This window comes from Bombus terrestris, chromosome 4 (genome assembly GCF_910591885.1).
Source record: "Bombus terrestris chromosome 4, iyBomTerr1.2, whole genome shotgun sequence".
Lineage (NCBI taxonomy): Eukaryota > Metazoa > Arthropoda > Insecta > Hymenoptera > Apidae > Bombus > Bombus terrestris.
Genome location: NC_063272.1, coordinates 5744463 through 5758169, shown reverse-complemented (window position 1 = coordinate 5758169; position 13707 = coordinate 5744463). Strand labels below are relative to the sequence as shown.

General features: G+C 37.6%; 1 protein-coding gene across 11 annotated transcripts in view; it reads left to right on the top strand.

Moving 5' to 3' along the window:
- LOC100648358 (rap guanine nucleotide exchange factor 2) overlaps positions 1-13707 on the top strand; it is a 250571-nt gene that overhangs the window by 228482 nt on the left and 8382 nt on the right. For 6 of the 11 annotated variants that reach the window (XM_048404837.1, XM_048404838.1, XM_048404842.1 and 3 more), the window contains 14 exons: positions 3935-4147; positions 4233-4585; positions 4665-5126; positions 5212-5504; positions 5579-5882; positions 5966-6212; positions 6286-6596; positions 6675-6859; positions 6931-7142; positions 7240-7471; positions 7534-7848; positions 7931-8248; positions 9406-9522; positions 12489-12746. In XM_048404837.1, coding sequence (XP_048260794.1) covers positions 3935-4147; positions 4233-4585; positions 4665-5126; positions 5212-5504; positions 5579-5882; positions 5966-6212; positions 6286-6596; positions 6675-6859; positions 6931-7142; positions 7240-7471; positions 7534-7848; positions 7931-8248; positions 9406-9522; positions 12489-12746 — 3820 coding nt within the window. Of the gene's footprint in view, positions 1-2740; positions 3049-3934; positions 4148-4232; positions 4586-4664; positions 5127-5211; positions 5505-5578; positions 5883-5965; positions 6213-6285; positions 6597-6674; positions 6860-6930; positions 7143-7239; positions 7472-7533; positions 7849-7930; positions 8249-9405; positions 9523-12488; positions 12747-13707 lie in introns of those variants that run through there. The other 5 variants (XM_048404843.1, XM_048404836.1, XM_012308300.3 and 2 more) reach the window with 5 other exon arrangements.

Genomic DNA, 13707 nt, shown 5'->3' with positions numbered 1-13707 from the left:
AAGGACAAAAGTAAATTGGTCTTTTAATATTTGACAAACTGAGTAATTCGTTCGTCATGTAAAATGGATCTAACAATAAATACAAATTAAAATACAAAAAATCAACAAAAATGTACCTATCATGTTTTTTCTGCGTGACGTTCAATTCCAAAGGTAGGCTTAGTTACGCCTTGTTTCACTTTAGCGCAATCGATAGCGTAGTATATTCATATCTGATGCAGCTTGACAGAGACTCATGGCTGGTATCTATCGGTAAATCGGTACCTGATGCACTTTTGCTGATCATTTTCCTTGCAACGGTTCATGATCATTTGTCTTACTTCATCAGCGTGCAGATGGTTGAAAGAAAGTTTGATGTCGTCGATCCGTGACGTGTTCGATGCGCCCACGCGCTCTCGATAATCGAAAACGTAAGAGAGGAAGATGATGGAAAAATAAAAAAAGTGGAGATCGTTAAAAGCGGCTAGTGGTAAAATTTTTAAAGTAATCTATTTTCCTTCTTCATTGTACTATTCTACGCTTTCTCATGCATTTCAAATGCCCGCCTGCTCTCTCATGAAGAGAAGTTTTATCCGTTTGTGAATTTCCTTATCTCCATAGAAACGTATATACGGAAAATTCACCAGGTTCCGAGGAGTAAACAGCGATCATCGTAAAGCGAGAAAGGTTTTCCCGTGCTGGAAAGTGGAACGTAACGCGGGATGCAATTTATGGACGCGTTGTAGTTGGAGCAAATTTATTTCTTTTTTCTTCGCATGATGAATATTAGTTTTTTATATGTCTGTTATCGGTTTTGAAACTGTTATCATGCAGTATTTCTTTAATTTTGACGCATTTGGAATATTTCTTTTCCTTTTCGTATTTTTTACATATCCTGTTATTTCTTTGGAAATTGTTAAAATTTAGTTAATAATTACATATGATTTCCGAAATACTGTAAAACAATTTATTTTAATCTTACATTTTTGAAATATAAAAAGGATTAATAGTAGATATATTTTATAGTATTTTGAATCATGTATTTGACAGTATATGTACAGAGTACTTTTGATATTTTATACAACATAGTTAATATAAGTAAGATTATCCCTAACTACTACCGTGGGGTTCTTACGTAACCCAGACGGTATAAACATTGTCATAATTTCACTCTCAAGGAACACATGATGCTTAACTGTCTTAATAAGTTCCAAGTAGGGTGATCCTTATAATTCTAGCTTATAAATTCCGATTTTTATTTTTTATTACTTTACAACTTCACCACAGAGTCAACATATTTTCATTTCATTCTACAGAAAGTAATTTACATTATTTTGGAATACAAAATTCTACCATAACTTCATTCAAATGTAGGTCAATTTTAAATAAAATATTGTATTTCATGTATATGTTGATTTGAAAAGTAGTCACGAAAGTGGAATTTTAATTGCAACAGCGTTCGAAATTTTATTTGAAATAGAAGTATTTAAATTTTGATGTAGAAAAGATCGGACGAAATTCCACTTTTTCTATGATTTTAATTGAAATAATATTTGAAATTTTATTCGAAGTACAACTATTTAAATTTCGCGTAAACAAGACCGAAGGAAGTTCCGCTTTCCCTCGCTAGAATTTTACCTGCACGCGGCGCTTCGGATCGAAAGTTCGTTAAGGCGCAACGCGTGCGTGTAAGATGATCTACATTAAAGTGTCTCCCCCTAAAGAGTCTGTGGAATGCACAATGCACATCGGTGGCGTGCACTGGTATGCCAGTGTCTACTTGAGTAGGAAGAAACTGAATGGGAGAAGCAATTTGGAAAGTCTGTGGAGCAGGACAAAAGGAAAAGTGAGACATGGCCACGACATAACGGGTCGTATAAATCATCCGTCGGGTCGGCCAGTGGCCTTTAAGCAGTTACTATCCGCTGTGTTGGATGCTTTGAACAGACCGGTACTCTTTTCTCCCAGCATCCTCCTTCTCTCTCAATTGCTTACCGACTGACGATTGACCGACCGTCGACTCCTTAAGCTCGTTTCACTCGGCTTTTGAGTCTCTCGTCTCGTCTCAGTGTGAGGTTCATCTGATCACAGACGAAATTTTCCAAATCAACATACACATAAAATATAACCAAAATTCGATGCTTGGAAGAAATTTTTTCGAGCAATTTTATGCAAGGTGCTTCGCGATGGCTGATTTGTTGATAGTGAATGATTATTTGGTACGTGACCAATGACTGGATGTCGCTGTAGATGTGCATTTATTCACATACAAAGAATAATGTGTAAAGTTCATCTAATTACAGATGAAGTTTTAACTGATTCATGGACTAATTCAATGTTTGGAAAAGATTTCAAGTCTTCATCACGCCGTAAGTGATGTTATCCAAGCCAACAAATTAGGTTATAGAATTGTATTCTGATTACTAATATAATAAAATAAACAAAGAAACCTTAAAGAGTATAAAACATAAGAAATATAAGAGTATCGAACAATATATACGTTTATAGTGTCAATAATCGACTAATAACGTGGTGCAACTAGAATGAATTTAAAAATTTAGTCGGATATTACGACGTTTCATTGATAGGAATGTTTTGTTAGTGTCACGGTCAGAAGCTACAGGTGGGCCCCCCAACGTGCGCCCCCCTATTGAGACGGACCTGAGGCTCGCGGCTCGGTCGGGTCACGTGACCCTATACTTTCGAAGGGAATGCCGGTGGCATGAGGAAGGGTGGGGGAGGGACGAAAGGCAGTCCCATGTCCGCTACTTCGCTAAGCTGACGGTCCACGACACGGGGCACGCCAGACGCGCCACGAGCTTCGTAAATGCACACAAAGAAGGTCACGTCGATCTGTGTGTATATACGGTCGCATATGCCATCGCGAATGAGAGGTGTGAGTTTCGTGAGTTCGATCGAATCGTGGACAACGAGCAAAAAGAGAATGTGGCCGGACACTGCTCGTTCTTCTTCGCGTTGTTTCTCGTGATCTAAAACACGGAAGAGCATACTGCTGAGCAAGTGCCATTAGTTAAGACGATAAGGATGGACGCCTTCGGCATGTACCAAGTGAGTCTGACGATCTTCCGCGGGCTCAAAATGGCCTTGGTTTACACGTTTACTTTTCTCATTCTTCGGATTTCCTTCAAACGAGTGCACACCGTGGTCGATCATGAATGGTCGTTGTTGATTATCGCCGGATGACAGATGTCACGACGTTTTTGTTTAGACATACGTACTTGTTATTTCTGTCTCTTTCTTTACCGTGCGTGTTTTCTCTGGTTGCTCGATGTTACGTGCGTGATGTCATGTCTGGTAATCTAACCTAACTTAAGAGCAGAGCTTGTCCCTGTCCCCATCACGCCCATTCCTAGTACTATTCCATAAACGAGTACCGCTCGTAGTACCCATGTTTTTGTCCTACATGCTTCTTGATCCCGTTCTTTGCAGCCTCTTCCCGCCGATTGACAGATCGATGTCGATTCATAGATGATAGATTGCAGGTTATTTTATTCGTAGGTTCTTTTTTTTCTTGTAAGGGAATTCGAACGGTGCTGATATCTTCTCTTGAACTTGCACCGTGTTATTGTTTACAATCGTGATTGCATTGGTACATCGCGACGAAGAATGCGTTGCTTTGTATTAACATCGTCCGGGGCGCTACATTAATGTAAACACTTTGGTTTGCATATTTGAGAGTGTAGCAATAACAAAGCGAATATGTTGATCGTCTTTAATTAATGCGAAAGTATTACGGTGTACGTCATGTTTAACAGTAAATCGATGCAGCTATAAATATTTAGTATATAAGTTTATCAAGTATAAACACTTAATATTAAGTGATCTTTAGAACAATTACTGATAAAAATTGTGCAATAAAATGTAAGAATAAAGTGTAGTAATAGCAAAGTGAACAAGTGTATAATTAATTTGATAATTTTGCTTTTTTGTACAGTTTTCTCAAGGCCTGACAGGCAGGCCAGAGCTGTATCAAAAGTCCAATAGAAGCAGCCATTCGAGTGACACAAGCTCAGCATACAGTGGTTCAGACACCATGACATCTGTACAAGGTTCATTAGATGCAGATGCAGACGATGTTGATCTTTCAGGTCTTGTTGAATCTATAGTAGACAGTGATGAAGAGGAAGATCTTGCAGAAAGCATGGATGTAAGTACACTCTTTCATAAACGGTTGCTTAAATTATAAAATTAAAGAGTATACTAACAAGAATTATTTTTACTTGCATTTACAGAGCTTAACTGTCCGTGATCCAGTCAGAGAATGTTTAGAAAAAGATCCTATGGAAAGGACAGAAGATGATATAGAAACGCTCTTAGAATTCACACAACAACTAAAGGCTTTCACAAATATGACCTTGGCAGTAAGAAGGGCGCTGTGCGCTGTGATGGTGTTTGCAGTGGTTGAACGTGCTGGTATGATAGTTTTGAATGATGGAGAAGAATTAGATAGTTGGAGTGTGCTCATAAATGGTGCTGTGGAAATTGAGCATAGCAATGGAGAAATCGAACAGCTGCACCTTGGTGACAGTTTTGGAATCCTGCCCACTATGGAAAGACTTTTGCATAGAGGTGTAATGAGGACAAAGTGAGTTCTATGTTAGAAATTTTCTGTCGCCAGTAGTTATCAAATGAAAATTCCATTAATACGTCTATTTCTTTTTCAGATGTGATGATTGCCAATTTGTATGTGTTACTCAGGCAGATTATTTTAGAATTCAACATCAAGGAGAAGAAAATACGAGGCGGCATGAAGAGAATGGGAGAGTGATTCTAGTAACAGAATTAAGGGGTGCTTTAGATGGCGGAGCACGCAGAGGTCATGTAGTTATCCGCGGAACTCCTGAACGTTTAATGTTACAACTTATCGAAGAAAACAGTATTACCGATCCCACTTATATAGAAGATTTCTTATTAACGCATCGAACATTTATCGATAGTCCTTTATTAGTTGCGAGTCAATTGTTAGAATGGTTTGATCAAGCACAAGTCAGAGATAGAGTTGCCCGTGTCGTACTTCTTTGGGTAAATAATCATTTTACTGATTTTGAAACTGATCCCGCCATGATGGAATTTTTGGAAGCATTTGAAGCCGGTTTAGAAAGAGAAAAAATGCTAGGGCAACAAAGGTATACATCAATTTTGTTAAATTTATATTCGTTATAATAATTATTAAGCATTTATAGTATTTAAAAATTCTTCAATAAATTTCAGATTATTAAACATTGCGTGTGCAGCAAAAGCAAGAACGCGGAATGTAACATTAGCAAGGCCTACAAGGGACGAAGTCTTGCATTTTAGTATTTTGGGCGGATATGAAAGAGGTTTCGGCATTTTTATTTCAAAAGTGGATAAAAAGTCAAAGGCTGAAGATGTTGGCTTGAAACGTGGTGATCAGATTTTAGAAGTAAATGGACAGAGTTTTGAGCACGTGAGTCACGCCAGGGCTCTTGAAATCTTAAGGGGATCTACTCATCTTAGTATAACTGTTAAATCAAACTTACTTGGTATGTTACATTTTGTAGAAACAATAATTTGTGGATTATATTTCCTTTATGCGAGCAATGAATTACTGTTGTAGCGTTTAAAGAAATGCTTCAGATGCCAGATGACTCGCCGAGGCCGCGGGGAAGAGCAAACAAACCTGAAATTTCAAGAATACAAACAGATCCACGTGCAAGGTTGTCCACGCACGTGGACCCGATAACTCCAGGAAATCCACTAAATCCTTTAGTAGGCGGTGTTCCACTGTTAATACCTGATTCTAATGTTTCTCCTTGTAAAGATGCTAAAAAAGAGCATAAAGGATTTATGACGCTTGGACCGAAAAAGAGATTTCAAAAAGCTCTTATAAAAATGAATATACTGCCAAAGAATACTATTAAGTAAGTTAAAAATATATGTCATTTTCTTTTTTTTTTTTTCATTTTTTTCCTTTTTCTAATTCAAGAAAATATATTTTACATAGGAGTGATTCATTTTACAGTGATGGTGTACATGTAGACGATCCTCTCGCACCCCCTCATACACCACCGGGAACAGGACTTTCACAAACTACTAACCTTTATCATTCGAAAAGTAATCCTGACCTTACGTCGTTATATTGTTATGACGACTTAAGGGCGCCTGATTATCCAGAACACGTTTTGAAGGTTTACAAAGCCGATCAAACTTGTAAATATCTTCTTATTCACAAGGAAACAACGGCACACGAGGTAGATATTTAAATCTTGGAAAATAATATGCACGAATAAAAGTTTCTATTTGTATGCTAATATATTATTTTAGGTGGTAATGCTAGCTCTCCAAGAATTTGGTATAACCGCTGCCGAAGGCAGTTCGAATTTCTCCTTAGCTGAAGTTAGCGTTGGAGAAGGAGGAATGATTAAACAACGTAGATTACCCGATCAGTTGCAAAATCTTGCTGAAAGAATTGGCTTAAGTTCAAGGTATTATTTAAAAACTAACGGTATCTCGGAGACGTTCGTAGCAGATGAACAAGCGCCAGAACTTATACGCGAATCTCAGGTTCACTTCTTACAATTAAATGCCGTTGAAGTTGCAATTCAATTGACTTTACAAGATTTCAGTATATTCAGGTAAATTGATAACACTTTTAGTTTCTTTGCAAGTTATTTTTTGCGAAATGAAAATATTGATTTGTGTGCTATTATTAGGCAAATAGAATCTACGGAATACGTGGATGATTTATTCGAATTGAAGAGTAGATATGGAGTGCCTATGCTCAGGCAGTTTGCAGAACTAGTCAACAGAGAAATGTTTTGGGTTGTGACAGAAGTTTGTTCTGAACACAATCTTGTTCGACGTAGTAAAATAATAAAACAATTTATAAAAATAGCCCGTGAGTTTTTATCCTCATCCATTGTAATTTTGTTACACGAGTATCCTAATATCTTTTTGTTTGCTAAACAGGACAATGTAAAGAATGCAAAAATTTCAATTCCATGTTTGCGATTGTGTCTGGCTTGGGTCATGGGGCTGTCTCAAGATTAAGAGCTTCTTGGGAGAAACTGCCAAGTAAATATCAAAGGCTATTTAGTGACCTACAAGAATTAATGGACCCGAGCCGTAACATGAGCAAATACCGACAATTAGTAGCATCTGAACAAACGCAACCTCCTATAGTAAGTTCTCATGTTTCTTCTAACTATTTCTAAGTTACATACTTTGTTCTTTTTATTATGCAGTGGAATAACGTGAAATGTTTTTATTTCTTTTCAGATTCCATTTTATCCAGTAGTAAAGAAGGATTTAACATTCATACACCTTGGCAACGATTCCAGAGTGGAAGGTTTGGTAAATTTCGAAAAGTTGAGGATGATAGCGAAAGAAGTGAGAACGTTAACGAACATGTGTTCTTCACCCTACGATCTATCAATAATGTTAGAAAGAGGTGGCCAGCCACCGAGTTCTGCCATGGTTGCATTAAATCAAATGACTACTGGAAATCAAGGTAATCTAACTTGAGTATGTAGAAACAGAACCAGAAATGTGATGATTCGTTTTTACTAACAGTGTTGCAATGTCCAGGAGGACAAACGGCAACAGTAAAAAGGCGGAAAAAGTCTACCGCTGCACCAAACCCGAAGAAAATGTTCGAAGAGGCTCAAATGGTTCGAAGAGTGAAAGCGTACCTTGCCAACATGAAAGTAATAACTGACGAGGAACGATTACATGCTTTGTCTGTGGAATGCGAACCTCATGCAGGAACTGCCGCAGTAGCCGCAGCGGTACCTCTCAGTGCAAGCAGAGGAAGAAGGCATCCTTCGCCTACTTTGTCAACTACAAGTAGTGCTAGCAGCACTAGTGAAGGTAGAAAGAGTATACAAGGTAGGATATTTTTATCTTTCGTTTGAATTAATTATTATGTAATATTAATTATTATAAAATATAAACTATTGTGTATTTTCAGGTACAAAGTTTGGAGCTGCATCGCCACAAGCAGTACGGAAAATGTTAGCACTTTCCGATCCTCACAAAACTCGTCCGTATCAACCGAAACATTGCCCACCAGCACTCCCAGTGCCTGGATTGGCATTGCATTCCAGCGGATTGGAGCCTAGTCCCGGTGCACCTAGGAGAGTAGGATCTGGTAGCCGAGTTCCTATGCATGAGAGATCCCATAGCGATACTCCTTCCAGTTTACCACCACCTGTCGATCTCAGTGCTGAAAGTAGTAGCGTAACCAGCTTGAGCAATCTTCAGCCGTTAAGAAAAACGTTGACCAGTGGTAAGTTGATTAATTTCGACACATAAAATGGTTCGAAGCGAGATGCTGTCGATCATCGTTTAACATACATTGTATACACACATACAAAACATATGTACACGTGAATACTTCAACAGTGTAAAGTTTTTTCTGTGTCTCTATACATATTGCTAACTTTAGACGATGAATCATACGGTGCTTCTTTTTCTTTTTATTTTGAACGTTGTTTCATTGCAACACACAAATACAGCAGACACATCTCGCGAAGTACCATTCAGTGCACCTTTTCATTGCTCGTGACCGTACACACTGGTCAGGTCTCGCAAATTCTAAGAAACTATCTCATTTTATATGCACGCTGCACAGCCGTTTACGCAATTCATAAATGTTCCATGTTTATATTTAGCTTATCCATTTTACACGCATCTTGTACGCCGATTACCGTAGCTCGCGCTTCTTTTCGATCAATATTATCGTCCCGTGTTATACACATCACGGTCCTGATCCCAGGGCGAAGCACGTCTAGCTTCAATTTAGATCACTGACCATGGGACATACGGACGCGTGAATCACATCCTTCAATGATTTAATCTCAATGCTATAGTCTGTTTTTTTAAATCACTTTTTATAAACAAACTTAAATAGACAGTAGTTTCAAATATTTTACTACAATTTCTCTTAATACTTTCTTCAATTTAAAAACTGACTGACAATTAATTGTATTGTAGGAAATATAAATATTGCTCCTGGAAATAATCTCCTTCTGATAAATATCATTTTCCAGGATCTAATATTTTTCCAATTATCATTTTTTTTCTTCCGGTAAAGATAATAATATGAATCTTAATTTTGTTAGAAGTAGCTAGTAGTCGCTTACAGAAGGACGATCTCTGGTAGGCGTGCATCGAAAAACAAATGCTGTGCCAGCGCAACTTTTAATCGCGGTTAAGTCGACATTTTTGTAGGCGTCAAACTGACGTTTGTTGACTCTGATTTTTTCAAGTGAGAAAGCGAGAGAGAAAGAGAAAGAAAGAGCGTACGAGTGATATACGGATTACACGCGTTCAATGAAACGCGATTAATATTTGTTAGATAATTAGCAGTTAGCGGGCGCATCGGGGCGAGAACTGGGCTATAGAATGTGTAGTGATAGAAGTGTCTTGGGGACGTGTGCGTAGGTTCGGTGACGAGCAGTGACAGTGGTCACAGTACACAGCTGGACAGCCACAGCGGAAGCAGCGTAGAAGCTGGTGGTAGTCCACCGCCACCTCAAAGACGGCACTCCGCCATGCAAGGTACGTAAACTTGAACCAAAAGAGATCAAATAACTCCACAAGCTCGTGCTCATTACCTGTCTTATTCCCTTTTTTTGCCCGTTCCGTAGACCGTAGTTTAGAAGGTAGAACCAAAGAAAGAATCTGGAGTGGTCCAACGAGATGAAGTTGCCTTTTCCATTTTTCTTTTTTTTTTTTTTTTTTACTTATTTTATTTTTTATTTTTTATTTAAAACGTCGTCGTGATATGGACGACCCGTGTATACCGTGTATGTCGTTGATTGACACAGTAACTGCGTGAAAGTTCGTTTCGTGATACAGTTGGGTGTTGAGTCTATGAGTCTCTGTTTTTCTTATTTTTCTGTTGTAATCGCAAAAGTGATCGTACAGAAAAAATATTTATTCTTTTTTTCTAGTAGTGTGTGACGTATCGTTAGATATTTTTGGTAGTTAGTAAACAGAGAATGATTCGTTTTTTAAAAACGTATGATACCTGTTGTACGTCTCTTGATGACTATATGAGTATCCTTCGTGTAATTATCATATCTATTTCTCATTTTTTATTTTTTTTCTCTCTTTTTTTTTAGTTCTCGTTTGATACTAAAAGTAATCAAAATGTTTTCTCATTACAGTTTGCCGTTTCACACAGTCGTAGTCCGTTTACTCCTCCGAATCATTCGTTTCACTGTCCGGGTCACGATTAGATTCTAACGTTGAAAAGAAAACGTATGTCCCATGGCCACTCATCTTCATTCTCTCTCGTCTATGGTAGTTAAGAAAAAAATCTCCGTGCAATTTAAGCTACAGCATATATACGTTACATTATGTGTATATTACGTACATACACTCTTTTTACCGTACCTATCCGGTACTTTATTTATTTATCGTTTAGCCGAGCGTTGTGCCGATAACGTAGGTAAACGTGCTTTATAGCCGCTTCTATCCCGGGAGTTCCAATTGCTTTCAGTACATTTATCGCTTGAAGCTTTTTCACAGAGACTCGCTTCTTTACGTAGGGGCATTATTAACGCATACACGCATACATTGATATTTATATAACGACACATCGACCCAATTTTTGCGATCTTTCCACTCGCGGCACTCACTCTAGGAATCTTCCTTCATGTTCAGTGAGAGGGACGCCAACAAGCTTATATTTTATTTATTCTTTCGAATAAATATTGTATACTTTTTCTTAATTAAAAAAGATTTTTGCGATTTTTATCGCTCGTCTCATTTATCTACATCAAGAGAAAAAAATACACAAAGCAAAAATGAAAAAGAGAAGGGGGAAAAGTACCACCAGATGTTAAACCGGTGTGTCATTGTACATTTTGTAAAGAAACATTTCGTATGTGGCCTGTGTGTGGTGCAGGGTCTGTTTTGAGAGGTGGTGCACCTCCGTTCCCTCACGCGGTAGCAGTGTTACCTCCGCTTCCTGCCAACCACAACCAGAATCACAACCACAATCATCATCACCACCACCACCACCACCATCACCACCAACATTATTACGATCATCACCATCACCAACCCCAAAATCCTCAAGGTGAGTCCGCGATTGTCGTCTTGCCTGTCTTGAGTTTCTCTCCTTGCAACTGGGCTGAATCTTCTCTCTCTTTTTTCATAGTACCCTCTGTTCGACTTTATCTATGATTGCGTTGCTTCCGGATCATCCGTAGTGTTATGCATGACGTAGTAAGATAGTATTAATTAATATATCTCTGGTGAATGGATATCTGTAGAATAATGAAAGAATATGAAACTCGACTAATCTTTTGAACATAGAAAAAAAGATGAGTAGACATTGGTAAATGGGAGTTCTGTACCAACCGGAAGCAACGCGTTAGGCTCGAGGCATTCATTGATAACGTATACAGCGATGCATCGACTTAATCTGTATTAATCGCTTGCTCGAAGGGTTAGCGTGTGCACGCTAATAATCACGTGAGTATCGTTGCCTGCTGTACACATGTGTATGCTGGTTGTGCGTGCGTATAGAAAATGGTGTGCGTTGCATCGACAGTGTGTGACCGTTTTTATTGTGTTGCCGCGTTTCCTCAGGATTAACGGAGAACCGAGGCTTCTTTTCAGGGTATATATTAACTGGTTTTCTGTGCTTTCCTCTTCTTGGGTTCTGATCTAGCGGTGAATAACGAGCGTGTTGTACAATATATATATATATATAGCTCGTCTCTTTCGAGCTCCGTTCTGAACGAGCACGACGAGTCTGCTTTATGTTGCTTTTTTTTTTTATCAAAGAATATGAATTCGTCCTGTTTTTATATTTGTTACAATGTATGCAATACATACATAAAAAGGGGACGAATTTAAGACGAGGACGCAATAAGGAGAGAAAGAATTCTTGAATAGAATATTTACATAAATATATTATTGTACCGTATTATTTAGTCGCACCAGGTACAGTTAACTAGATGTTTCAAAAATTATAGAATCTATATTTTTTGAATACCTTAATGAATATCGTTGTATTTAAAAAACTGTATATTCTATATTTTATTATTTTTCCAATATTGTAATGACACACTATGTTTAAAAAATTGTATTTCATTAAAAATAAATAACAATTATATTTTTATGTACAGTAAGTAATTTTCTACAGACTTTACTTACTGTCAATTATTGAATCCTATACAATTGCAGAAATTGTTTCATTCTTTGTTATAACAAGTACTTCACTTTGTATATTTCACGTATTTTTGCGCATTACACGCATTCCGTGAATTTTTGTATTTCCATGTTTCCGATAAATGCATAAAAATCCGCAGTTTAACTATTCAACGTCCATAAAAAGTACCTACCACTTTTCATATTTTTCTAGTCTTCGTACGAGTCGTGTTCGTTCAGAATTGCAAATGGCGATGGATTACATGGCGGTAAAAAGGATAAGGGGAGAGAACGGTTGTTGAACAGCAGGAGATGCAGGGATGTGAGAGATCGAGAGAAAGAGAGTCGAGGGTTTTCAGGTACTACGGGATTAGGAGTAGCCGTGGGTCTTGGAGTACCGGCGGCGCTTCCCCCTCCAGGAGCTGGAACGACGATTATGACGACCATGACGACCATGACTACCATGACGTCGATGGCGACGATGCGTCCAGGAATTGGTAGTACACAGTGCCGTCAACCGCCTGCTTACAAAGTTGCAGCGCAGATGGCAAGGTTGCACAGGCTTGGCCGTGCTCACAGCCACGAGGGCGTTACCTACAGGAACGACCATGAAGATGGTACAAAAGCAAACACAATCGCTAAACCTAAAATACAATCTACTCTACCTACCACAATTTTTTCTCTAGACGGATTATCATATATGTCTATACTTTTTACGGATTGATATACTTTTCCGTCCTCGAGGCTTGCTCTCCCTAACACTATCGATATCATAGCGATGGGATTGATATGGAATAAGTTATAGCGATCACAATTAGTCGTTAGTTTATTAGATTATGAAAATAGTTTTATATATGATGTTAGATAGTGTTGGCTTTAGATAGAATGATTTTCGAACATTGATATGAAATTATTGGAATGTGATATGAAATGATAAACTGCTGTTATTAGAGCAGAGGTATGCGTAACTTCCTTGTTAAGATTAAAATAGGATTTAGAGGAACGAATAAGGTTGTACTTACGTAATGAATAATAGGGTAAAGTGAGCGGAATAGTAATTAATTTCTTCTTAGAAGAATGAGAATTTTTGTAAATACTTGTACATAAAGAACTTTCGTGTATAGAGATCAGGATTCCTTTATGAAATGGCTCTTAGAGTGTAAAGATATAAAAAGAGGTAAATGTATTTTTTTTTTTTTTAATATATTACGTCCTTTAAAGGATATTAAGATATAAAGAGATGTGAAATAATAGCTTTAAAGTTTTCTTTAGATTTAAGATGTAATTTATAAACATGAGAAATGAGAATATAAGTCTTAAATACTGTTGATATTACGTTATTTAACATTTAAATTATGAGAGAAGCGAAAGAATTGAAGAAGATTATCAAGGAATATTGATCAGTCCCACCAGTGACTATCGATAATGCACGGAAAAAAATGTTAATTACAGTCTTTAATTTTGTTCGCATATCGCTTATTTGCCGCGTAATATTTTTTAAATTTTTTGCTGCATTTTCATTTTATCTTTTCAGACATGGTACATTTATATTAGTCTTCTATCGCGTAATTATTTGTC